At 43.1% G+C, this 26,215-nt stretch overlaps 2 protein-coding genes across 16 annotated transcripts in view; both read left to right on the top strand.

The window, feature by feature from the left end:
- Window positions 1-12,943, top strand: part of TMEM62 (transmembrane protein 62) — a 37,451-nt gene extending 24,508 nt beyond the window's left edge. For 11 of the 13 annotated variants that reach the window (XR_016218059.1, XM_002717952.6, XM_008269116.5 and 8 more), the window contains 5 exons: window positions 1,495-1,608; window positions 4,945-5,029; window positions 6,930-7,034; window positions 8,396-8,514; window positions 11,790-12,943. Coding sequence is in view for 11 of the 13 variants with exons in the window: in XM_002717952.6 (XP_002717998.2) it covers window positions 1,495-1,608; window positions 4,945-5,029; window positions 6,930-7,034; window positions 8,396-8,514; window positions 11,790-12,116 (750 nt within the window). In the remaining 2 variants the exon portion in view is untranslated. Of the gene's footprint in view, window positions 1-1,494; window positions 1,609-4,944; window positions 5,030-5,928; window positions 6,453-6,929; window positions 7,035-8,395; window positions 8,515-11,789 lie in introns of those variants that run through there. The other 2 variants (XR_016218060.1, XM_089310172.1) reach the window with 1 other exon arrangement.
- Window positions 12,944-13,100: 157 nt separating this feature from the next.
- Window positions 13,101-25,473, top strand: CCNDBP1 (cyclin D1 binding protein 1). Of its 3 annotated transcripts, XM_002717950.6 has the most exons (11): window positions 13,101-13,298; window positions 13,462-13,521; window positions 13,795-13,874; window positions 16,433-16,514; window positions 17,290-17,386; window positions 17,557-17,630; window positions 18,137-18,213; window positions 19,062-19,342; window positions 22,032-22,092; window positions 24,654-24,700; window positions 24,969-25,473. In XM_002717950.6, exons 1-11 carry the CDS (start codon window positions 13,190-13,192, stop codon window positions 25,081-25,083), a joined length of 1,083 nt encoding a protein of 360 aa, XP_002717996.2. In that variant the 5' UTR covers window positions 13,101-13,189; the 3' UTR covers window positions 25,084-25,473. The 3 variants fall into 3 exon arrangements, 2 of the variants coding, with proteins under 2 accessions (XP_002717996.2, XP_051678008.2); XR_016218061.1 differs by lacking the exon at window positions 19,062-19,342; XM_051822048.3 differs by lacking the exon at window positions 22,032-22,092.
- The last annotated feature ends 742 nt before the right edge of the window (window positions 25,474-26,215 follow it).

Raw genomic sequence — 26,215 nt, forward strand, 5'->3', positions numbered from 1 at the left:
CAGCTTTTCATTTTTAACAGTACTGCCTAGATTTATTTCTCATTAGAGTTATAAAATTGTGATATTCAATTGTCTCTCCTTTTAATGGGAATATCAATTATAATAGTCCTATAAAGGAAAAATGTTCTCATTTATTTTGTATCCAGATATAAAGTTCATACAAGAAATGTAGAATAAATTTTTGATTCTTTCCCCAACCCTCCTCCCCCACCTTTTTCTAAACCAGTTTTCAGAATAATGAGTTGTAAAAGGTGACCAATGGGCCTTTTATTTTTAGTAACATTATTTATGAATTTGAAGTTATAAAAATGTGTATTTGGTGTACATTTGGTCAACCCCTTGCATTTATTTATTTGTTTGTCAAATTGTTCCATCTTACACTAGTGGGAAACTCTTCATGTTGACTGCTAGGTCCTTTGACATAATCCCAATAGTCTTTGTTAGTTTTTTTACAAAGCATGACAAATATTCAAAGCTCTTGTGCATTTCTTACACAAGAACTAGTATCACCAATCTCTATAAGAGCACGGGTACATTGTAGTAAGAAATGGAATTTTGATACCACAATCTTAGCATGATCCAGAAAGTTCAGTGCTATTGCTTTGGTAATTATTTCTAGGCCTTTTTTAGTCAACAGAGGGAAATAAAGATTTTTTAAAAGAGAAAATAATTGTATGTGTTTATTTCTAGTTGAAGTCTAGAATTACAAGGTTTAAAATAAAAGCTACTAAAAATATTTATAGAGGAAGCAGGCTTTTAGCCTAGCAGTTAAGATGGCCTCTTCTCACATCCCACATCCCACATCAGGGTGCCTGGATTCAATACCTTCCTTTGACTCTAGCCTCTCACTAATGCCGACCTTGGGAGGCAGCAGTGATGGCCCAGGTAACTGGGTTCCAGCCACCTACATGGGAGACTTGGATTATGATCCTGGCTCCATGCTTCAGCTGTGGCCCAGCCCTAGCCACTGCATGCATTTGGGGAGTGAACCATCAGATGAGAGCTCTTTCTTTTTCACAAATATTTTTTTTAAAGAACATTTTAGAAGTGTTTATAGGGAAATTAAAAGTAAATTTAAAAAACGAAGATGTTCAGAGATAACTAACAAAAATTACTGGGAATTTTTGTAAGTAATTTGTGTGAAGTAGAACATTATACAAATTTATTTTTTATCTGAAAGAGAGAGAGAGCAAGCAAGCAAGGTCCCATCTGGTTACTGTCCAGATGCCCACAGGGCTGGGCCAAGCTGAAGCTGAGAACTAGAAATTCTGTCCAAGTCTCTCACATGTGTAGCAGAAACTCAATTACTTTGCAACATCACTGCTGCCTCCGAAGTCTGCATTGGCAGGAGGCTGCAGTGAAGAACTGGAGCTAGGAATTGAAACCAGGTACTCTGATGTGGTCCACAGGCACCTTAACCCCTAAGCTAAAAGCCTGCACCTTATACATTTTAAATGTGCATGCAAGTCACCTCTGTGCTGTGCTTATAACTAGGATTCTGCTGGAAGAAGTAAGAATGTTCACCACACATTTTCTATTCAAGAAAATATTCATCTCACATTTGATCCCCTGGCATCCTTTATTCTCCTTACTGAGCACTGCACCGTGGTGAGTGAATTCAGTTAAACATGTGTGTTTTTATTGGATTTGGTGACTGCAAAGTCATGAATAATATAGTCATATGACAAGAAAGCTGAAGTTTATAAAATTAAAGTTTAGTTATTTGTCTAGATTAAAAGAATCAAATGCTTTTAAATTCATTTGAATTAAAAGATGCAGAGGCATGGAGAAGTCATTTGAAACCTGGTTCTACTTAATGTGATAAAACCAGAATAACTACGAGGTTTACAATGACTGTCCTAACTTATTTCTTCTTATATAAGTACTATATTTCTCAATGTAGAAGACAGAGAACTTAGAAATAAACTGATATTCATTATAACCATTGTATTTGACATTGTGATACTCTATTTTTCTCTCTCATATATACTACATATATATATAAAACATAGTATTGTACTGTCATTTTATTTTGCCATCTTATTTTTTCCCAATGAATAAATTTGTTTTAACTATTTTCTTGTATCAACTTGTATTCTTTTATAATATGATATTAGCTACATTATATTATCAAGATAAACCTTAATTTATTTAACTACTTCCCTGTTTTGGGACATTTGCTTCCAATTTTTCTCTCTACTTTATAAATAATACTTGTAACTAAGTTTTTACATATATCTAATATAGTTTCTAGGGATAAATTCCTAGAATTGCTGGATCAAAGGGTAGGCACATTATTTTATATACTTTACTTTTTATTATAGAATTATACAAAATATTTCATTAAAATATAACTGTTATGAGGGCAGGCATCTTTGTATTTGGGAACCTGAGTGTACATATGAATCACCTGGGGTATTACTAGACTATAGATTCTGATTCAGTGGGGCTGAGGTGGGACCCGAGATTCGATGTTCCTAACAGGCTCAAGATTCTAGTGATGATCTAGGACCAATTTTGGGAAACAAGCACTTAGATCACCTGTCTTTACTGAGTCCATCTCTTAAGTGAATGACTGCTTGTTGGAGAAAAGCAAAGATCAGTCTCTGCTTGCTCAACCTTGCTCAACCTGCAGTGTACTGTATACTGCTATTTTATGCTTACACAACTTTAGATAAAACAAACTACCCTCTCCTAATACAATAGCAGTGTACTATTTTAATTTGATCACTTAATATAACTGTATTTAACTACTTAGCTTCAAGATTTGTCTAAGTATGGAAATTCAGAAAGTCATGCTGAGACAATGTATGCTTTTCCTAATTGGTAGATCAGATGTTTTGATTTTTTTTTTTTTTTTTTTTTTTTTTTTGAAGACAGAGTTACAGAGAGAGGTAGAGATAGAGAGACAGAGAGAGAGGTCTTCTATCCACTGGTTCACTCCCCAGATGGTCACAATGGCCAGAGCTGGGCTGATCCAAAGCCAGGAGCCAGGAGCTTCTTCTGCATCTCCCACGTGGGTGCAGGGGCCCAAGCACTTGGGCCATCCTCTGCTGCTCTGCCAGGCCACAGCAGAGAGCTGGATTGGAAGAGGAGCAGCCGGGACTAGAACCGCGCCCATATGGGATGCCGGCGCCTCAGGCCAGGGCTTTAACCCGCTATACCACAGTGCCAGCCCCCAAGATGTTTGATTCTCTTTGACCATATATTTTTCAACTAGAGTAATTTTTTGTTAGTGATGATTAAAAGAAAAAAAGAAACTGTTTCTCTGTACTTTCATTGGTACCAAATAACCCTTCAATTCTTGGACACTGGGTATTTTACAGTTAACTCAGTTCTGAGCCTAGCTCCCAGGAGTTAGCACAGACCCCAGGTTAAGAGCTTAGTCCCACAAGACCTCCCAATTCAGATGCCAGTTGTAAGTCCCGGTTATCACCTGTGCTTTGGCCAACAGGCTCTAAAATCAGAGGTTCCCAAGGCTCCTAGAAGAGCTCACAAAACTCAGGAAAACAGCTTATTTACTAGACTGCCATTTTATTATGAAAAAAGTACAACTCAGGAACAGCCCAATGGAAGAGGTGCATGGGGCACAGAGTGGGGCAGGGCTAGAAGCTTCCAAACACCCTCCAGGCACACACGGCCTTCACCTTGGCAGCATCTCCATGTGCTCACCAACCTGAAAGCTCTCTGAATCTCTTTGGTTAGGGTTTCTAGGGAAAGGTCATCATGTAGGCGTAATTAATTTAACAGTTGGCCATTAGTGATTAATGCAACCTGTGGTAGTGGGAAACCCCCACCCTTCAGGGCTTTTCAAAAGTCACTTTATTAACAAACTGATGAAGATGAAAGGCGCTTGTGGTGAGTAACAAGATACTTCTTTCAGTTTTTCACTCCAGAGTTATTTGAGGAGTCAGGGACAAAAACCAAAGACATGCGGCTTTTTTTGTTAATATTTATTTTTTTCACCTACTTGAAAGGCATATCAGAGAGAGCAAGAGGGAGAGAAGGAGATCTTCTGTCTGCCCTTTCACTCCCCAAATGCCCACAACAGTCAGCACTGGGTCATGCTGAAGTCAAGAGTCTGCAACTGCATCCGGGTAGCTGGATTGGAAGTGGAGGAGCCAGGATTTGAACCAGGAACTCCCAGATGGGATGCAGGCATCCTAAGACATGGCTTAACCCAGTGATCTACGATGCGCACCACCACATGTGACTTTGACTGAGATACATACTGAGAAGTGCATTTACATAATTTTGTCATTGTGTGAACACCATGGAATGTACTTAGACTGACTAAGATGGCTATGATGCTACCTGGCAATATAATCTTAAGGAACCACTACCCATAAATGGTCCATCAATGACCAAAAAGTCGTTATGCAGCCCATGACTGTATAACAAAACATGCTCCTCAGGACTGTTTCTCTTAGAACATTGCAAGGGTTGGGGGCCAGCATTGTGGCACAGCAGGTTAAGCTGCTGCCTGCAACACCAGCATCCCATGTGTGTACTGGTTTGAGTCCTGACTGCTCCACTTCTGATCCAGCTCCCTGTTAATGTGTCTGGGAGAGCAATAGAAGATGGCCCATGATGAACTTCCAGACTCCTGATTTTGGCCTGGCCCAACCTTGACACTGCAGCCATTTCAGGAGTGAGCCAGCAGATGGAAAATCAATCTCTCTCTTTTTCTCCCTCCCTCCCTTTGTAAATATGCCTTTCAAATAAATAAATCTGAAAAAAATTCCTGCCACTAAGATTTTCTTTAAAAAAGAAAAAGAAAATTGCAACATCTGTCCAGGCGCTGGAACAAAGACCAAAATATATATTTGTATTATGTCTAATATCACAGATGCTGTTTCCATTTTTGTTAATGAGGCCAGTTTAAGCACCTCACATGACTGTACACATGCATCTGTTTTCACATCAACTTCTCTTTCTCTGCAGATGCGGATCTTTTTTGTGATGATTGTGCTGATCCAGCTTGCTATTCTCATTACTTTTAGGTATCTAGGATACCCAAAGCTTAAAGGTAAGTCTTGGTTCCTTTTATTGTTAGAAGACTTTATTTCACAGTATCACATAATGTCCTCACTAATACCAAGTGATAAATAACAGCATAAATTGTCTTTGTGTGCTCTGTGAAGTGCATCCTTTTAAACCATCATTCTTCCACAATATTCTTATCTTGAAAAAAATTCAGTTTTTGTGCTACCTTGTAGTACAATTAGGCTCAACCAAAATGAGGGGGAAAGTCACAATATAGCTCAAAATGATCAGCTTTTAATGTAAGTAGCAAGTTCATTTTCATATGAAATACTTTTAAACAGGAAAAAATCCCCTGTTAATTTAAATAATTAAAGATAAAAAATACATACCTGCTTTGTGCCTAGCACCTTCATAACGTCTGTGAAGTCTATTGAGTCTTGCCCCCATTAAGGAGGTAATAAAGAGTTGGCACACCACCTCTGATAGAGGCTAAAAATTTTGTCAAGACTTACAGGTGCAAGTTTGGAGCATTCACAGGGCTGTTGGCTAATTATTCTCTCCAGAGTAGTATCCCTTTAGTAAACCTAGGCTGAGTCCACTTGAAAGTCATGCTTTTAATGACCTTTTGGAACAATGAGCAAAATAATAATAAATTTTCCACATATTATGCATTTTCTAATAAATAACTGTTTGTAACTATATGAAAGCACTAGTGTTGACTATTTAGCAGTGATTAGTTATAGACATGTAGGTTCAGCTGGATAACTTCTCTCCCTAGTTTTCAGCTGTTGCCATCATTCACTGCTTAATCTAACTTTGATTCTATCAGTTGTCTCTGCTTAGGCTAATGGCTAACAAGTGAGAAATTTGGAATGGTCCTTTTTGTCTTCCAATGTTTTTGGTCTACTTGAAACCCTCTTCATTCTTTCTTCTTTCTTGCAGTGATTCTCAAACCTGCAGCACATCAGAATCACCCATGGACATTTAAAAATATATGGAGGCCAAGTCCTATTTCAGATTTACTGAATTGAAATATCTGTGAATCTGTAGTTAATTAATTTATTTAGAGACAAAGAGAGAGAGGAAGAACAGAGAAACTTCTCATCTGCTGGTTCACTGTCCCCAGATCCCTGCCATTGCTGGGACTGGGCTGGGCCAAAGCTAGAAGCCTGGAACTCAGTCCACCCTTGCTACACTCTCATCCCATATTGGAGTGCCGGTTTGTCTTTGCTGCTGTACTTCCAATACAGATTCCTGCTAATGTGCCTGGGAAAACAGTGACTAATGGCCCAAGTACTTGAGTTACTGTCACTCTTGTAGGAGATTTGGATGGAATTCCTGGCTCCTAGCTGTTACCAGCATTTGAGGAGTGAACCAGCAGATGGAAGATCTCTATCTTTCCCCTTTCACTCCGTCACTCTGCCTTTGAAACAAACAAACAAATAAATAAATCTTTTTAAAAAGAATGGAAAAGGTTTGATATTTCTTTGATACATTTTTCCATATTTTGATACAGCTTTTGAAAGATTGTATAGTTCAATAAATCTAGAAAACAGACTTATCATCCATTGAAAAAAGAACTATCTTCCACACCTACAAGAAGATAAAATAGTATAGTCCTCTGGCAGATATGTCTGTTGTTTTCAGCAATTATATGTATAATATATATGTAGTTCCAATAATATTGTTATAATTATAATAATTATATGCATCTCTTTATATGTGGCCTCACAACTATATCATTTCTTTGAACTTTCTACCCTCTACAGTTCTAAATTTTTTGGCTCCCAGTAATCTGACTTTAAGGTGGTGTCTTCTGTGTGATTATTACATAACAAAATCTGCTGAATATATAGTAGTAGATAGCTTATTGAAGTCATACAGGATATGTTATTAAGAAACTGTACTTGTGTTCACTGGATTTTTCAACTTATTCTGTTTAGCGCCTCCAGGATGTATAAATCTGACATCATTTTCTCTTCATATTTTGAGCAAAATAAACATCTTCTACTATTCTATGTTGTTGCTGACTGTATATACAGTGTTGGGTAAGTAAATGAGTAAGCTTGAAATTGTGAAAAATTCTGCCGCAGTACATTTTGAGAATTTTGGCAACAGAATAATTTAGGTTCTTAAGGTTAGAACAAATGGCACATGGATTTTTCATAAATCATTTCCTGAGATGTGGTTTTGGGAAATAAAGTTCTTTTCCTAACATGTAAAAAGGACATTTAGTCAACACCAAGTTAAGGGCACCAAGACGACCATTAAAGAATTAGTACTTTTGTAGAAACCTCCTCAGAGCAACCTTCTTTGATTACCTTAAAGTTTTATCCTTATTTCATTATACTTTTTATTTCCTTTTAAAGATTTTATTTATTTATTTATTTATTTATTTTAACAGGCAGAGTGGATAGTGAGAGAGAGAGAGACAGAGAGAAAGGTCTTCCTTTTGCCGTTGGTTCACCCTCCAATGGCCGCCGCGGTTGGTGCGCTGCGGCCGGCGCACCGCGCTGATCCGATGGCAGGAGCCAGGAGCCAGGTGCTTTTTCCTGGTCTCCCATGGGGTGCAGGGCCCAAGCACCTGGGCCATCCTCCACTGCACTCCCTGGCCACAGCAGAGAGCTGGCCTGGAAGAGGGGCAACCGGGACACAATCCGGCGCCCCGACCAGGACTAGAACCTGGTGTGCCGGCGCCGCTAGGCGGAGGATTAGCCTAGTGAGCCGCGGCGCGGGCCAAGATTTATTTATTTATTTGAGAGGCAGAGAGAGAGAGAGGTCTTCCATCCACTGGTTCACTCCCCACATGGCCTCAATGGCCAGAGCTACACCAATCCAAAGCCAGGAGCCAGGAGCTTCTTCTGGGTCTCCCACATGGGTGCAGGGGCCCAAGGACTTGGGCTGTCTTCTGCTTTCCTGGGCCACAGATGAGAGCTAGATCGGAAGTGGAGCAGCCGGGACTTGAATTGGCGCCCATATGGGATGCCAGCAATGCAAAAGCGCCCTACCCACTACTCCACAGTGCTGGCCCCTCCATGAACTTTTAAAAAATTATTTATTTTGTTGACAGAAAGAGATAGACAGATGAGATCTCCCCAAACACACAATAGCTGAGACATACCCAAGCTGGGACTCAGGAACTCAATCTGGGATTTCCCACGTGGGTGGCAGGGACCCAAGAACTTGAGGCATTTCTGCTGCCTCCCATGGTACACATTAGCAGGAAGCTGGAATCAGAAGTGGAGCCAGAACTCAAACCCAGGCATTCCAATAAGGATATAGGTATCCCAAGCAGCATCTTAACCACTGTGCCAAATGCCTACCCCTTCATGAACGTTGTGATGACCCTCTCATATGTAATCAAAGTGAAAGCTGTCTAATCTCTTTTTCTGGTCTTTGCCTCTCTCAGGGCCTTGGTTTTGTGGTGAAATCACTGATGGCAATTTGGGTTGCTGCTTTTCCTTTGGGACCTTTGTTAGTGGACATTTCCTACAAGGCAGTGTAACGTTTCTGTTTGGAATTCTCCAGGTAAGAAGTCAGAAATGAAGTTCAAGAGAATCTTGGCCTTGTTGGACTGATTGTATAACGGTTATAAATAAATTCAAAAGCCCTAAACTAAATACCATAAATCCTAAATACCATAAATCCTCTTCCTACTTTATTTTCAGGGCAATCTTTGATAACTGATGTTTTGTTTGCTTTTAGAGTGCTTCCTAAATTTTGCCTTCTTCCACTCACACGTCTAAAATACATTTTTGGCAGGGTTTCTACGAAGAGGTTTTTATTTGTTTCATTGTATTTTTTCATTGATAACAAATGAAATTTGGGACTCATGGTAGAGTAAAATTATAGATTCTGAGTAAACCAAAATGGATTATGGTAATGAAGAAGGAAAATGTTTCAGAGGGAGGGAAAGAAAAAGAAGATACAGGAGAAAAGTGGGTCACTTACTCAGTGGAAATTGCACAAAGCAAAGACTAGACCTAGGCTTTCCAGGGATAGCCTAGCCGCATGCTTATTTGGATATCATTGATATCTTGGATTTACATTTGATTCTTCTATTTTTTTTAAATATTTATTTTATTTATTTGAAAGACAGAGTTACAGTGAGAGGTAGAGACAGAGAAAGAGGTCTTCCATCTGCTGGTTCACGCCCCAGATGGCCTCAATAGCCGGAGCTGTGCCAATCCGGAGCCAGGAGCCAGGAGCTTCCTCCAGGTCTCCCATGTGGGTGCAGGGGCCCAAGGACTTGGGCCATCCTCCACTGCTTTCCCAGGCCATAGCAGAGAGCTGGATCAGAAGTAGAGCAGCCAGGACTAGAACCAGCACCCATATGGGATGCCAGCGCTTCAGGCCAGGGCTTTAACCCGCTGCACCGGCCCTTACATTTGATTCTTTTAAAACAAACACATAACACCCCTCCCCCCAAAATCCTGATCCATAGCAAAACTCCATAAACAAATTTGAAAAGTATCTACCTGTTTATTTTATTCACCTAATAGACTCTGAAATAAGTTGGAATTCTGTAAGAGATGCAAAAACATTTAAGTGTTCAAAATGAGTTCAAGGCCTCCAAACAGGGCAGTAAAACACGATCAGCAGGATTAGAGACAGCAGAGTAGGGGCAACCTCTGCCTCATGGATGCTGACCTGCTCCAGACTGTTGCGTGCAGAGCGGCGTTGTAGCTGTCAGTAGGTCTGGGTCCAGTTCCGTTTTCAGTTAGGTAGATGGAGGTTGTCGGTCAGGAACACTTTGTTTAGATTTATTCATTTGATGGGTAGAGTGACATAGAGAGAAACAGGCAGAGACAGACATATCTTCCGTCTGCTGGTTTACTGCCCAAATGCCCACAACAGCCAGAACCCTATTCAATTCTCCCACATGTGTAACAGAAACCCAGGTTCTCTGGGCCATCATCAGCTGCCTCACAGGCTTGTTAGAAGTGCAGAGTAACCAGAACCTAAACAGGGCAGTCTGATAGTGGGATGCAGGCATCCCAAGCAGTGGCTTAGCCCTCTGCCACAATGCCTGCTCCCAGGAGCACCGTAATGCCATGTGGAACTTGAACCTCACCAAAAGGCAAGGCTTTCTCTTTTGTAAATGTTAACATTCATATTTTAATAAATATATCATCCAGGCCCATGATGGCCAAATCTAAATCTCTGACCTAGACATCTTTTCACTTCAAGTGCCTACACAACCAAACGCCATTTCATATCTTCCTTTAGATGTCTAACAGGCACCTCACCTTAATATTATGTCTCTGTTCCTCTGCAGTTTTTTCTTTTCTTTTCTTTTTTAAATTTACTTATTTGAAAATCAAAGTTACACAGAGAGAAAGAGAGGTCTTCCATCCAATGGTTCACTCCCCAGTTGAACGCAACGGCCAGAGCTGCGCCGATCCAAAGCCAGGAGCCAGAAGCTTCTTCTGGGTCTCCCACATGGGTGCAGGAGCCCAAGGACTTGGGCCGACTTTGACTGCTTTCTTAGGCCATAGCAGAGAGCTTGATGGGAAGTGGAGCAGCTGGGTCTCGAACCTGCACCCATATGGGACACCGGTGCTTCAGGCCAGGGTGTTAACCCACTGCGCCACAGCACTGGCCCCCTTCTGCAGTTTTCCACACATGTCTCAATGTGAAACCCTTTAGGAGCAGTGACTGGATCTGGGTCCTGCTGACTGGTCCCATTTTTTCCTGGCTCTTCATGCTCTAGGAGCATTGCCTTACAGAGGCCAAGACTTCTCCCACCTCCAGGCTTTTTTGGTTCCTTATGCCTGGAATGTGCTTCCCTCTGTTGACTCGTTCCTATCCATCAGCCTCACACAACCTAGTTCCCAGTTACCTTCTCATGATCCACTTGTTTCCTTCATTGAACATATCAGAGTCTGTGATTTTATGTACTTTGGGTCTCTAGTCTCCTTGTTAGAATGCTATGATGAGGGCCAGCGCCGCGGCTCAATAGGCTAATCCTCCACCTAGCAGCACCAGCACACCGGGTTCTAGTCCCTGTCAGGGCGCTGGATTCTTTCCCGGTTGCCCCTCTTCCAGGCCAGCTCTCTGCTGTGGCCAGGGAGTGCAGTGGAGGATGGCCCAAGTGCTTGGGCCCTGCACCCCATGGGAGACCAGGATAAGTACCTGGCTCCTGCCTTCGGATCAGCGTGGTGCGCCGGCCGCAGCGCACCAGCCGTGGCGGCCATTGGAGGGTGAACCAACAGCAAAAGCCTGTCTTTCTGTCTCTCACTATCCACTCTGCCTGTCAAAAAAAAAAAAAAAAAAAAAAAAAAAAAGAATGCTATGATGGATCTGTTTTGTCTTGTTCACCACTTCGTCCTTAGAGTCTAGCTACATAATAGGTGCTCAGTATGTACTTGTTGAGTAAGTGAATCGTATAAGTTAAAGTTGGATTATAACTCAGATCTTCTAATCTATATTTCAGCATTCATTATGCTGCCTCAAAAAATAAAGATAAATAAAAAAATAGAAAAGCACTAATACTCATCCCCCCCCCATTTTGTTTGTGTGTATATAATTATTCAATTCCAACGTAAAACACTATTAGATACCTACTGTGGATGGAATGCTGTAGTACAGATTGAGGCCTCAACATGAATTGATTCTTTACCTGAACACAGGCAAATACACAACTAGCCACAAGTCAGCTATTGTGTTGTAAGTGAATGTGACCGACACTTAGTGAGACAGCTAACGAAGACAGAAAGCCACCGATTCTTAGGAAGCAGCAATAATGTGTTTGGACTTGAGCCCTGCAAAGGCGGCTAATGGTTGTGTTCTCCTCCCTCCAGCTGGTGTTCTTTAACATCCCCTTGATGGCCTACCTGTGTTGGAGCTTGCTGCAGCGGTGCTTTGGTCACAACTTCAGGTCTCATCTCCATCAAGGAAAACACTTGAAAATCATACCTGTGCACCTACTTATGTTCCTGCTGTACGTCTGGCAGCTTTATTCCTGCTACTGTCTTCACGTGACTCACGGCACTCTAGCTCTTTTATTCTCCCCTCTGCGGACCTGGTTGTCACTGCTGACTCCTCTTCTCGTTCGTTATGTGTGGAAACTGAACTCCACTGAATTTGGAACCTTCATGGTGCATTTTAAAAGCCACCTGAGCTCCTGAGGGCCATGTCTTGCCACTGGCAGCTGGCTGGAAGTCCAGCGTCTGCACCTGTAGCCAGGCCCCCGCTCCAGTAGCAGGTGGAGGGCCAGCACTGGTGTGTGAGCCTCAGGGAGCTGCTGCTCTTTGGACACTTGGATGTTGCAGGGATTATCCACTATTGATTCCTACAGAACAGACTGCAGAAAAGTCTCTAAATAATGACTTGATTCCTTCCTTCCCTGGGGAGGCAAAGGATTGATTTATCTTTGTGAAGAGAAAATCCTAATCTAGGAGCTCCACAGGGCAGGGTCTGGGTGTGTGAGTGGGGGCATCTGAGGCCCCGTGTGTTTTTAAGATTATCCCATGTAAAGCACCTAGTACCGCTGCCTGGAACTCAGCAGCTGTCAAGGGTGCTGTTAGGGGCAGGGAAACTGTGGACTTTGGCCCAACTCTGACTACCATTAAGATATTAGTTCCCAGTCCTGTTTGGCCCCCGGGTTATGAGCTTTTGGCCCTAATTGGGGGTGTTTTCAATTAATTGACTTAATGAATGAATAAATACCATGAGGGCAGGCATTTGGCCTAGTGGTTAAGGCACCAGTTGAAACAGCCCTGGCTGTGCCCCCTCTGGAGTCCAGCTTCTTGATAATGCACACCCTGGGAGTCAGGGAGTGATGGCTCAAATGGTAGGCCCCCTGCCACCCATGTGGAAGACCCGATTGAGTTCCCTGCTGCTGGCTTGTGGGTTTTGGGGAGTGAATCAATGGATGGGAGCATGCTCCCACTGTGTCCCTCTCTGTCCCACTGTCAGCCTCAAATAAATAAATAAAAATTTAAAGCAACAAAAACCATAGTATTTTCTTTAAAAGAAAAAGACCCGGGACGTGAGCATTGCTTTGCTGTCCAGCCTCTGGAAATGGGTGGTGCTTGTTTGGGGAAGGCTTGGCCGGGTCTGGGGGCGTGGCCTCAGGGAGGCGGAAGGGGCGGGGCAAGCGGCTTGTTGCCGGAAACGAGCCTAGTGGGACGACTGCTGCTCTGCGTCTCTGGCAGCGCCTCCGGCTGCCTCGGTCTCCGGGGTCACCCGAGCGACTGCGATGGCGAGCGCAGCTGCACCTGCGGCCGCAGTGCCCACCCTGGTTCCGCCTTTGGAGCAGCTCCGGCACTTGGCGGTGGAGCTGCGACTGCTCCTACCTCGAGTGCGGGGTGAGCTGACACAGGGGGGCGGAATGGCAAGTGCGTTCTTGGGGTGAGGGAGAGGCCAGGCTGGCCGGCGACCGGAGGCGGAGCCCCTGGCCGAGGCCGTGGTTCCGCTTACCTGAGCTTTTCCTTTCGCCACCGTCTGGCCCTCCCATGCCATACCCACAAGTCGGCGAAGCCCGCGGCACCGTCGAGGAGTTTAATCGGGAGACGTTCTGGAGAAGATTCAGTGAGTGCCCCTGGCACAGGGGCCCCCATCTTTCACCCTCGTCAGCGTCCCCGTCCTTTAACCTCCCGGCCGCCCGTAGGAGGCGACTCCGTCCCCCAGTCGCATCCTCTCTGTGGGAATACCCCACTTTGCCCATCGCTGGCACCAGAAAGGTTGACATGTAAACCACTGACTCTGAGAAGTGTTTTGCTAGGCCTCGGGCGGAGAGGGGACGCACGCAGCTGCTCCGCTTATTAACCTTTTGGCTCTGCCTGCCCCTCTGCCACCCCGCAGATGAGGCGGCTGTGAACGTGTCGAGGGAGGCCACGACTCTGACCACTGCCTTCTCTCGGCTTCCGCTGCCGTCTCCACAGGTGGGCTGCCCTTTCTTGGAGTCCTCGGACTTTCTTTTTACCTTTTACAGTCAGGCCAGGAAATGTGTTTTTCTCGGACGGGATTACAGTTCTTACCTCGCAGGATTGTTGTGAAGTGCGCTTTGGGGCGCGGAATAGGCAGGTCCTCTGACTTTGAATTTGCAGTCCGGCCTAGGTTATTTCCTTTCTGATATCTTTTTAAAGCACTGGTTATTCGCTAGATGTTTTCACCCTGACAGATGAGTAAGTAGGCTCAGAGGCTCAGGTTAACACACATAAGTGATAGAGCTAGAATTTAAATCCACCTGTTGTCTCAGCTACTCCTGTGCCACATAAAACCCTTTTATATTAGTACTTTTCCATTCTATATTTAATCAGTAACTTTTAAATCATACTATAGTAATATAAAATTCAAAAGATATCAAATATAAGTGTGCTAAAATGTTTCTTACCACCCCATTCCTCATTTTTGTCTCCCTTCCTGGTTACTTTTCCATTTTTTTCCTATATAGTGTATTCTATGTGTATATACATTTATGTGTAAATGAGCTGCTTTTTATACAAATAATATGATACTACTTTGTTCTGGACATTCTTTTTTTAAAAATTGGCAACATAGTTTGGAAATCAGTGTGTCTGTTCTTGATGCGCATACACAGTTGCTCAATTCTTTGTCGTGTCTGCACGGTATTCAACAGAGTGAATATTACCATAATTTAACCAATATTCTGTGGACATTTAAACTTCTTCCATCTTGTCAGTATTATAAATCGTGAATTGCATACTACAATCTTTGTATGCCTGTGTACCTCAGTAGAAAAAAAATCCCAGAAGTGAAATTGCTAGAACAGAGAATGTATACATGGATAATAATCCTTTATTGTAAGACTGATGAAAATAAACATATTGGTTGTGAACAGGTATGCCCTATGCTGCTGACTCCATTTTTTCTAGAGCTATATATACTTAATTTGGGCGTGAGGTTATTTCAAAATGACACATTCATTGCTTTCTTTGATTTTCATAGTAGTTTTGGTCTCTTTTCGATCTGTGTATCCAGGTGTCTTGAAATGATATAAATATCTTTTTGCTACATATACCTACAATAAAAACTCTGTTTTCTCTGCATCCTTAGAGATTTTGATGAGTAAGCAAGAATTGAATTGTATAATATCATTTGAAACTGGAGTACTAATATGATCTTTATTTTCTTGTCTGCTGACTCCTTTCAGGTATGATTGGGGTTTACTGCTAAAACTCACAGCAAGTACTGTGAGGAGCCAGCACAGAAATATTTTTCTGTACTTGCTAAGGACTGTAGTTTGCTCATAGATGGGTGAAAAATTAGAATTGGGTTTTATTATATATATATATATGTATATTCACAAATATATGTGTTCAAATGTGTGTGTATTTAAATGATAATCACTTTCTAAAATCCCAACACTTCATTCCTACAGATGGTTGACTTGAATGGACTGATATCTTTTATAATTTTATGTGCTTTGATGTTGAAACAATGTCAAATTGCATCTCTCTAAACATTCTCAGTCACTGCACTTACTTCATCCCAAACTGGGAGCAGTTTGCTAACTGGTACCAGTGCGAGCCAATGAGGACAAGGAAGATGAGAGAGCCAGTGACCATTTAGAAGGAAAACAGTCAACACTAAACATGCTAGTTATGTTCACTTAAAGATTGTAATTTTGCTAAAAGAGAGAGCTGGTTAATGATCTAATGCTGGGGGTTGGCAATTTTTTTCTGTGAAGACTCAGTAAAAGGGGCTGGTATTGTAGCATAGTGGGTAAAGCTCCCTCCTGCAGTGCTGGCATTCTATATGGGCACCGGTTGGAAACTCGGCTGCCCCACTTCTGATCCAGCTCCCTGCTAATATGCCTAGGAAAGCAGCAGCAGATGACTGAAGTGTTTGGGCCTCTGCCACCCATGTGAGACACCTGGAGTAAGCTGCTTGCTCCTGCCTACAGACCAGCCAGGTCTGGCCATTGTGGCCATTTGGGAAGTGAACCAGCAGACGGAAGATCTATCCCTCTTTCCCTCTGTCTCTCCCTGTAAAACTCAAATAAATAGATAGATAGACAGACTCAGTAAATATTTTAGACTTTGCAAGCCAACTACTCAACTCTCCTAGTGCCAACACAATATAAGCAATATGTAAACCAGTGAACATAGATGTGTCCTGGTAACATTTATTTACTGGCAACCAGCCTGATTTAGCCTCTGGACCATAGCATGCCACCTTCTGGTCTAAGATATGGTGAGTATCTCAGAACAGATCATGAATATCTTAGGGGATATAGAGTATCAGGAGTAAGTTTTTCCTGTTGTTTCTTAATACTTTATTAAATTGTCTGCCCATTGTCTGATGATCAGCTAACTCCTCACTGGTATAGGTTAAGTATAGCTCAAGGCTCAACTCATAAGAAGACGTTTACGATGCTGTATGCTTGTCTGCTTTCTTCCTTGGTAAATGAATTGACCACATTGATCTAATTTTCTTCTTCTTTTTTTTCATTATGGAATTGGTCCTCACCTTGCAGGAAACCCAGGGTTTCTGTGAACAAGTGTGTGCTGTCATCACAGCAGTTATTGCAGTATACTTTTCGCTTCCTAAGGAGCAGGGTAAGCCACTGTGTGGGCATGAATGTTGTGATTTTACATTAGATCTTTGCTAATATGTTGCATGATGTCCTCAGATAGTCCCCTTTCCCCAACTTGAGCATGTAGCGTTCCCTATAAAACACAGGTAAAGATAATTCTGTAATGTCAGTGGCCTCTAAAAACAAGCCATTGTGCTAAGATACACAAGATACCTAAGAAGTGAACTTATCTCCCCTGCTTTGCTTGACTCTTAACACCTGTGGTTCTTGCTGTCTCCTCCTCCAACACATTCTGACCACTACAGATGCTGACTGAGTCTCAGCCCCATTTCCAGGCCCAGGCCATCGCTGCTCTTCTCCACTCATACCACATCAAGCCCCATTTCTAGACTCATTCATGCGTTAAGTGGCCTTCAGCCCTGCCTGTGCATCATGGCTTGATTATAGTGATGCCAAAGTTATAGATGAATACATGTCATGGTTCTTTGTGGTTACTCACAAATGGTTTAAACTTCCAGTGTTTCAGCCATAATTATGTCGTAATGAATGAGTCCATGCTATCATGGGAAGATTCTATTCCAAATCTCTTACAGAGAATGGCTCTAAAGGATAGTGGGAGGGGCAAGACTGTAACACGGTATAAATAAGGTATAAATAAGACCTAAATTTTGTGTTAGCACTTTGGTTAAAGCATGTGGTGCCCATTACCTTGTGGTTCTGGAATGCTGACAGTTAGGAAAGCAGATGATAACTTGTGAGAAGAAGGCCAGCTGCTTACTCTTTGGGTTGGGCCATAGGAATCACACTGAGGAAGCTGGTTCGAAGCGCCACTCTGGACATCGTGGATGGCATGGCTCAGCTCATGGAAGTACTTTCCACCACTCCAGCCCAGAGGTAGTGATGTCCCAGTTTGGGTTATCAGTTAATGGGTTCCTTGCCTCTGGGAAGGAAACTCAGTTAATAGTAAGTCTGCTGATAACTGAGAATAATAACCAGTAGGAAGAAGCTTTTTAGGAAAGAGGAACCTAGGTTATTGACATATCCTCACTGATTTCTTTCTCTAGCCCTGAGAACAATGACCTTATATCCTGTAACAGTGTCTGGGTTGCATGCCAGCAGGTTCCTCGAATACCAAAAGGTGAGTAAAAGTGGGAAGTGGGCCATTGACTCTGATGGCCAAAGCACAGAGACCTCTCGTATCCAGTGTGTATTTTTGTTACTGTAGAGTTTTGTAAAATATGTAGTTTATCATCAGCATTAATAGGTAGATAGTAATACTTTTTGCCACTCTCTGGTTCTCATACTTTTGAGTTTGAGCTCCCCTCTTGCTGTGTCTTTGTCTCACAAATACAGTTTTTTCTCCTAGTCCTACCCCAGGAGCAGTATTATGGGGCAGAGTGAGGTAGAGCCAGGTGCACCAAAAGCAGTGGTCGTCTAGGAGGAACATGATGAGAACCATCATATAAGCATTTATTTCTTGTGGCAAATACTAGTGGATGTAGTGAGATGAATTTTATATTAAACTGCCACACTATTGACTGGCATTGACACATTTCAGTAGCAAGTGTTGGTTGCCCTTTGCAGTTTGAACAGAATTGTCGGGTTTTCCTTCTAATGCTACTGCTTCTGATCTTCCACCTGCAGATAACAAAGCTGCAGCCCTTTCAATGCTGACCAACAGTGTGGATTTTGTGAAGGACGCACATGAAGAAATGGAGCGGGTGAGGGAAACTCTGTCTTTGCTGGTCATTAAAAGACCATTCCAGGGGCGGCGCTGTGGTGTAGCGGGTTAAGCCATGACCTGCAATGCCAGCATCCCATGTGGGCACCAGTTCTAGTCCCCACTGCTCCACTTCCAATCCAGCTCCTTGCTAACCTGCCTGAGAAAGCAGTGGATGATGGACCAAGTAAATTCAAATAAGTAAATAAATCTTAAAAAAGCAATTAAACATGCCACTCCATGGCCAATAGATGAGACCTAAGAGAGGTTTCCTGAGCACAGACTGAGTAGGTCCCATTCGTAGTCCTGCCCTCTGTTATGAGTTAATAGCATTCCTCTCTGTTCCATTGCTGGACACAGAAAGCAAGAACAGGGTTTACAAAGTGATTTAATTCAGTAACAGTGAAGTAGCTAGCCGAGGGTTTTAGACAACTCAGTCATGGTACAAAAAGTGTAATAGGCTTTTTTTTTTTTTTAATTAAAGGTTTACTTATTTATTTGAAAGGCACAGTGACAAAGAGAGAGGGCAAAACAAACAGAAATTGTTCATCAACTGGTTCATTCACCAAATGTTTGCAACAGCCAGATCTGGGCCAGGCTGAAGCCAGGAACCAAAACTCCATCTGGGTCTCCAACATGGGTGGCAGGGGCCCAAGCATTCAGGTATTTTCTGCTGCTTTCCCAGGCACATTAGCTGGAAAGTTGACGGGAAGTGGAGCAGCTGAGACTTGAACTAGCACTGTGATGTGAGAGGCCAGCATTGCAGGAGGCAGCTAACCTGCTATGCCACAGCACTGGCCCCAGCAGTCCTTTTTTTCTTGCGTTCACATATATCATGGTATGTTTTAGGCTGTGGAAGAATGTGACCCTTACTGTGGCCTCTTGAATGACTCTGAGGAGGACAACTCCGACAGCCATAGTAATGGGGATGACATGCTGGGGTTGCCAAGCAATCGGGATTTGTATTGGTCAGAAGTAGACCAGGAGCTCATAATCCCTTGCCTGGCACTGGTCAGAGCGTCCAAAGCCTGCCTGAAGAAAATCCGGATCTTAGTGGCAGAGAATGGGAAGAAGGAGCAGGTGGCCCAACTGGATGACATTGTGGACATTTCTGATGAGATTAGCCCCAGGTAAGTGTCAGCCCTAGTTGGAGCCATTTTGATCTCAGTCTGTGTTCTCATTCCAAAGCTTTTCCCAGGTTTTTTGTTTTTGTTTTTGTTTTTGTTTTTGACAGGCAGAGTGGACAGTGAGAGAGAGAGACACAGAGAGAGAGGTCTTCCTTTGCCGTTGGTTCACCCTCCAATGGCCGCCACGGCTGGCGCGCTGTGGCCGGTGCACCGCGCTGATCCGAAGCCGGGAGCCAGGTGCTTCTCCTGGTCTCCCATGCAGTTGCAGGGCCCAAGGACTTGGGCCATCCTCCACTGCACTCCCTGGCCACAGCAGAGAGCTGGCCTGGAAGAGGGGCAACCGGGACAGAATCTGGTGCCCTGACCGGGACTAGAACCCCGTGTGCTGGTGCCGCAAGGTGGAGGATTAGCCTATTGAGCCACGGCACCGGTTAGGTCTTCCTTTTGCCGTTGGTTCACTCCTCAATGGCCGCCGTGGCCCGTGCGCTGCAGCTGGCGCATCGTGCTGATCCGAAGCCAGGAGCCAGGTGCTTCTCCTAGTCTCCCATGCAGTTGCAGGGCCCAAGGACTTGGGCCATCCTCCACTGCACTCCCTGGCCACAGCAGAGAGCTGGCCTGGAAGAGGGGCAACCGGGACAGAATCCAGCACCCCAACAGGGACTAGAACCCAGGGTGCCAGCGCTGCAAGGTGAAGGATTAGCCTATTGAGCCGCGGCACTGGCCTCCCAGTTTTTAATATTTTGAAAATTTTCAGACCTACAGGAAAATTGAAAGAGTACGTCAGTGAACACCTCTATTCTTTTGTCTAGATTCACCTAGTCACATTTTATTCCTGTATTGATTCGCTTTTTTTTTTTTTAAGATTTTTGAGAAGGTAGAGTGACAGAGAAAGAGAGACCAAGAGAAAGAGATCTTCTGTCAGCTGGTTACCCCCTAAATGCACTCAACATTTGGGCCTGGGCCAGACCCAAGCCAGGAGCTCAGAACTCCATCTGAATTTCCCATATGGATGGCAGGGACTCAAGTACTTGATCCATTATCCAGTGCCTTCCTAGGTGGATTAGCAGGAAGCTGGATTGGAAGTGGAGTAGCTGGAACTTGTATCATCACTCCAACATGAGATGCGGGTGTCCCAAGTGGTGCTTAACTCTCTGTGCCACAATGCTCACCCTTTGAGTTAATTCCTTTTTTTTTTCTTTTTAAAGATTTTATTTATTTATTTGAAAGTCAGAGTTACACAATGATAGGAGTGGCAGAGAGAGAGGTTTTCCATCCGATGGTTCACTCCCCAATTGGCTGCAACGGCCAGAGCTGTGCCAATCGAAGCCAGGAGCCAGGAGCTTCTTTCGGGTCTCCCACGGGGGTGCAGGGGACCAAGCACTTGGGCCATCTTGTACTGCTTTCCCAGGCCATAGCAGAGAGCTGGATTGGAAGTGGAGCAGCGGGGTCTCAAACCAGCGCCTATATGGGATGCCGGCACTGCAGGCCAGGGTGTTAACCTGCTGTGCCACAGCGCCAGCCCCTGATTTAATCCTTGATAGATAGACCTGTGTTTTCCTGAACAAAGACATCATTGTTATGTCATACAAGAATTTTTTTTTTTTTTTTTTTTGACAGGCAGAGTGGACAGTGAGAGAGAGAGAGACAGAGAGAGAAAGGTCTTCCTTTGCCGTTGGATCACCCTCCAGTGGCCGCCGCTGCAGCCGGCGCACCGCGCTGATCCGATGGCAGGAGCCAGGATCCAGGTGCTTTTCCTGGTCTCCCATGGGGTGCAGGGCCCAAGCACCTGGGCCATCCTCCACTGCACTCCCTGGCCATAGCAGAGAGCTGGCCTGGAAGAGGGGCAACCGGGACAGAATCCGGCGCCCCAACCGGGACTAGAACCCGGTGTGCCGGCGCCGCAAGGTGGAGGATTAGCCTATTGAGCCACGGCGCCGGCTTGTCATACAAGAATTTAACATTGACTATAAAGATATTATCTGGTATTCAAATTTCTCCAGTTATCTCTAAAATACATTATATAAATCCAGGCTTCTGTCCACAGGTCTCACATCACATTTGATTGTCATCTCTTACACTCTAGAATAGTCCCTGTCTATTTAGTCTTTTTACATTGATGTTTTTAAAGAAACCAGGTCATTTGTTTTGTAGAATACCCAACATTCTGGAGTAATAGCATTATTTTCTCATGTTTATATTCAGGTTAAACATTTTTTAGCAAGAATATTATGTACTTGAGTATTTTGTGCTTCTCATTGCATGATGTGGGAAAGGCAAGTGATACAGGTTTGTCCTCTTCTTGGTGCTACGAAACTTGATCACTTGGTTAAGTGGTACCATGTTAGTAAGAGAGGGTGTCTTTTACTCAGTGACTTCAGCTTCCGTTGCTGAACCCTTCCTGTGTCAGTTACTGAACTGATGGTTGTAGAGCCTCACATTTGTGATTGAATGAATTATTCACCATCCTATGAACCGAGAGCATTCCCCCCCAGCTTCCTAGTGAAATGTATGTGTTTCAGGATATACCAGGTCAACTGTTCTGTGTTGGTTGCCTGGTTACCCAGTTTAAGGAAGTAAAACTGATTTCTGGCACTGTTAGTTTCTTACTAGTCTCATAGTTATATGCTAGAAACAACCCAGCTGAGCTTTGTTCATTTTTTTGTTAATAGTTATTTTTGCTTTCTACTCTTAGCGTGGATGATTTGGCCCTGAGCATATATCCACCTATGTGTCATTTGACAGTGCGAATCAATGTAAGTACCAGCTTTGAGGGAATAGCTACAGACCTGATGGGTAGAATTTCACTCATCACTATATAGTGTGTGTATTTATTTACCATACTTGGATGTATGCACAGTAGCAGTGTCACAATTCTTACATGTGTTTGAGCTTGATAAACATTTGCTAAAGTTGAATTATAATAACCATGAACTTTGGTAGTTTCCTCTGCTGTAATCACTTGCCTGATCGCTTCTTTTTTTTTTTTTTTTTAAGATTTATTTTATTTATTTGAAAGACAGAATTACAGAGAGAGGTAGAGCCAGAGAGAAAGGTCTTCCATTCCACAGGTTCACTCCCAAAGTGGCCACAACGGCCAGAACTGAGCTGATCCAAAACCAGGAAGCAGGAACTTCTTCCCAGTCTCCCACACGGGTGCAGGGGCCCAAGGACTTGGGCCATCTTCCACTGCTTTCCCAGGCCGCAGCAGAGAGCTGGATCAGAAGTGGAGCAGCCAGGTCTAGAACTGGTGCCCATATAGGATGCCAGTGCTGCAGGCCAGGGCTTTAACCCACTGGGCCACAATACCCACCCCAGCTAATCATTTCTAAAAGGCCAATGATGGGACTGGCATTGTGGTGTAGTGGGTAAAGCCGTCACCTGCAACACTGGCATTCCTTATGGGTGTTGGGTCTAGTCCTGGCTGTTCTACTTCCAATCAAGCTCCCTGCTAATGTGCCTGGGAAATCAGCGGAAGATGTCCCAAGTGCTTGGGCCCCTGCCACCCATGTGGGAGACCCGGAAGAAACTCATAGCTCCTCGCTTTGGCTTGAACCAGCCCCGATCTTTGTAGCCATTTGGGGAGTGAACCAGCAGATAGAAGACCTCTCTGTATTTCTTTCTCTCTCTCTTTCTCTCCCCCTCTCTGTAGCTCTGCTCTTCAAATAAATAAAATAGATCTTGAGAAAAAGAGGACAGTGACCTTTCAAAGGAAAGTCTTAAACACACTGTGTTATAGGAACCTCTCCACCTATTGTGACAAGTATCTAGACAGAAGTAAGTGTTCCAGAAACATCCTCTGTTCTGATTTAAACATATTGTGTGATTTAACCATTGGGAGTCAACTCCTTTATAAAAACCATGATTTTAGTATATGCTTTCAAGTACTATGCCTTTTAATAGAGGGATTTCTATTCTCTTATTTTTGTTCATTTTTTGAACAAAGTTCAAAACAAGTTCTTATCACTGATGTTGTTGAAAAAAGAACTGCCAAATGGCTTATATTTTATAGTCAGATGTAACAGTTCTAAAATTTGATAAATTGGATAATGGATATTAGACTCACCAAATTTATGTTCATGATATGCAGACACTTTGAAGTAGAATACGTCCTTCTGAGGCATTGACTTTTTTTTGGCATTAAATGTTTAAAAATTGACTTCCTAAGCAATAATGTCTTTAGCAATATGCCTTGTCAGTTATCTCAAACATATATCTACTATGGAAATTTTTTTAAAATGTGCTGTATTTGTGTATTTTTTAAAGATTTATTTTATTTATTTGAAAGGCAGAGTAACAGAGAGAGATATCTTCCATACTCTGATTCACTCCCCAAGTGGCTGCAATGACTGAAACTCCATGTTGGTCTCCCAAGTGGATGGCAGGGGTCGAAGTACTTGGGCCATCTTCTGCTACTTTCCCAGACACATTAGCAGGGAGCTGGACGGAGCAGCCAGGACTCAAACCAGCTCTCAGATATGGGATACGGGCATTATAGGCAATGGTTTAACCCACTGCGGCACAGTACTGGCCCATGTGTATTATTTTATATCGGTGACATACTTATGTCCCATATTATCTTGATATTGATGTCCTTAAATTTCTATACATTTTTAAAAGGAACATTAGTTGTTTCTACCTTACATTCTGAATTGTGAACAATTGGGAGAAATTTAGGTTATCTTCCTTTTCCTTTTAAAAATAATTTAAATTTAAAAACTTAGTAAGAATGTTATAGCAGAAGTATTAATAAGATTTTGCAAAATAGAAAAGAGCCCATGATTCCACCACCCTAACCTACATGGCATTTTTGTCTTTGTATATTGCCTTAAGTGTGGTGTTTTTAAAAAAAAAAATTATTTGAAAATCAGAGTTACAGAGACAAAGGGAGAGGGAGGGAGGGAGGGAGGGAGGGAGGGAGGGAGAGAGAGAGATCGATCGATCTTCCATGTGCTGGTTCAATCCCCAGATGGCCACAACAGCCAGAGCTGGGCCAGGCCAAAGCCAGGAACCAGGAGCTTCATCCAGGTCTCCCACGTGGGCGGCAGGGACCCAAACAGTTGGAACATCCTCCACTGCTTTTCCTGGGCCATCAACAGGGAGCTAGATTGAAGTGGAGCAGCCAAGACTCAAACCGGTGCCTATATGGTATGCCGGAGTCGCAGGTGGTGGCTTTACTTGCTGTGCCACAACACTGGCTCCAGAGGTTCTTTTTTCAAAATACTTTTTTATTACTTGGATCTTTTAAAATACTAGAGCTCTGCTTTCCCTTCTGTGCTGGAGCTCAGGGTGAGTAACTTCTCTGTTTCTTTTCTAGTCTGCAAAACTTGTGTCTGTTTTAAAGAAGGCACTTGAAATAACAAAGTAAGTATGAGAACTTCTCCCCAGATAGCCTTTTGGAAAAAAAAAAAACTGGTTTCCTCTCTAGCCACTGTCAACTCCCAAGCCCCCATTTCAAGGAGTGGGCAAGGGTGAATGTGGGGGTCTTTTCTCAACTTTGGTTGTGGAGCACTTGTTTCTGCGAAGCAGCTTGCCTTTTCTTGGGTGGTTTCCGCTGCTCTCCCTTGAGGACAGGTGTTTCCCTCGGCACTGTAAAAAGTTTAACTTCTTTTTTTCTCTACTTCATTTGCAGAGCAAGTCATGTGACACCTCAGCCGGAAGATAGTTGGATTCCTTTACTCATGAATGCCGTTGATCATTGCATGAACAGAATCAAGGAGCTCACTCAGAGTGAAATTCAGTTATGAGTGTTCAGGTTCATTTGTACTCTGCTCGCTCTCTCTCTCTCTCTCTCTTTCTCTCTCTCTCTGTCTTTCTCTCTCTCTCTGTGATAGCCAGGCTCTGATGTCTGCTTTTTAAAATGGAGCCAGAATGCTTGCTGGGATACAAAGGGAGTTCCTGTCTATATTTAACAAAAAACACTTTTACCAAAGATTCTTGGTTAGACCAGTCTGGCAAATCATATGGGTGTGATATATTTTTCTGTGCTAGATACAATTGATAATTGCATGCATTCGTGATCCTGAATTGACTCTCAGAGGTTACTAGGGAAACTGCCTTATTTGTAATAAATTATGTTGTTTCATTGTTAAAGATGGTGGTGGTCTCAATAAAATGCTGACCTGCCAGTGATTAAATGAGTACCCTTCCAGAGTTTCTTCCTATCAGAAAAACAGCAGTTTGAAGCTAGAACATTGCTTTCATTTGGGTTTATAGGTCTACAGATCTGATTCTGATCAGAAGTCTATTTAGAACAATTGCCTTCAATTTATTTGGAGAAGGTGACTCCAATGCCTCTCTTAGTACTTCAGCATATTCTGTGATATTATTCTTTTTTTTTCAAAATTATTCATACCTTGTAATTGGTTGGTATTTCTAGTAAGTCTCTCAATCTGTATCATTTTTTTAAGATTTATTTATTTATTTGGAAGGCAGAGTTACAGAGAGGCAGAGGCAGAGATCTTTCATCCACTGGTTCACTCCCCAGATAGTCCTTCTGAATGCTGTCCCAGTTTACTCAATGCCTCTAAAATATATTAAACAGATTTGTTTTCCTTATGCATACCTATATTGTTGTACATGCACCCATCATTACTACTTGTGTCCCCAAATGTAAATATCACATTTTTTAAAAAAGATTTATTAATTTATTAGGAAATGAGTTACAGACAGAGAGAGGGAGAGAGAGGGAGAGAGAGAGAGAGGTCTTCTTTCTGCTGGTTCACTCCCCAAATGGCCGCAAAAGCCAGAGCTGGACCCATCTGAACCCAGGAGCCAGGAGCTTCTTCCTCGTCTCCCACATGGGTGCAGGGGGTCCGGGCACTCGGGCCATCTTCCACTGCTTTCCCAGGCCATAGCAGAGAGCTGGATCAGAAGTGG

This window comes from Oryctolagus cuniculus, chromosome 12 (genome assembly GCF_051225735.1).
Source record: "Oryctolagus cuniculus isolate XC-2025 breed Fujian yellow rabbit chromosome 12, ASM5122573v1, whole genome shotgun sequence".
NCBI classification, from domain to species: domain Eukaryota; kingdom Metazoa; phylum Chordata; class Mammalia; order Lagomorpha; family Leporidae; genus Oryctolagus; species Oryctolagus cuniculus.

What these genes read in the sequence shown, in the direction of transcription:
- CCNDBP1 (XM_002717950.6), top strand. Translation starts at nt 13,190, where the DNA reads ATGGCGAGCGCAGCTGCACCTGCGGCCGCAGTGCCCACCCTGGTTCCG. An exon ending in GCTCCTACCTCGAGTGCGGG is followed by an intron (nt 13,299 to 13,461) that starts GTGAGCTGACAC and finishes CATACCCACAAG; the next exon opens with TCGGCGAAGCCCGCGGCACC. An exon ending in TCTGATGAGATTAGCCCCAG is followed by an intron (nt 19,343 to 22,031) that starts GTAAGTGTCAGC and finishes TTCTACTCTTAG; the next exon opens with CGTGGATGATTTGGCCCTGA.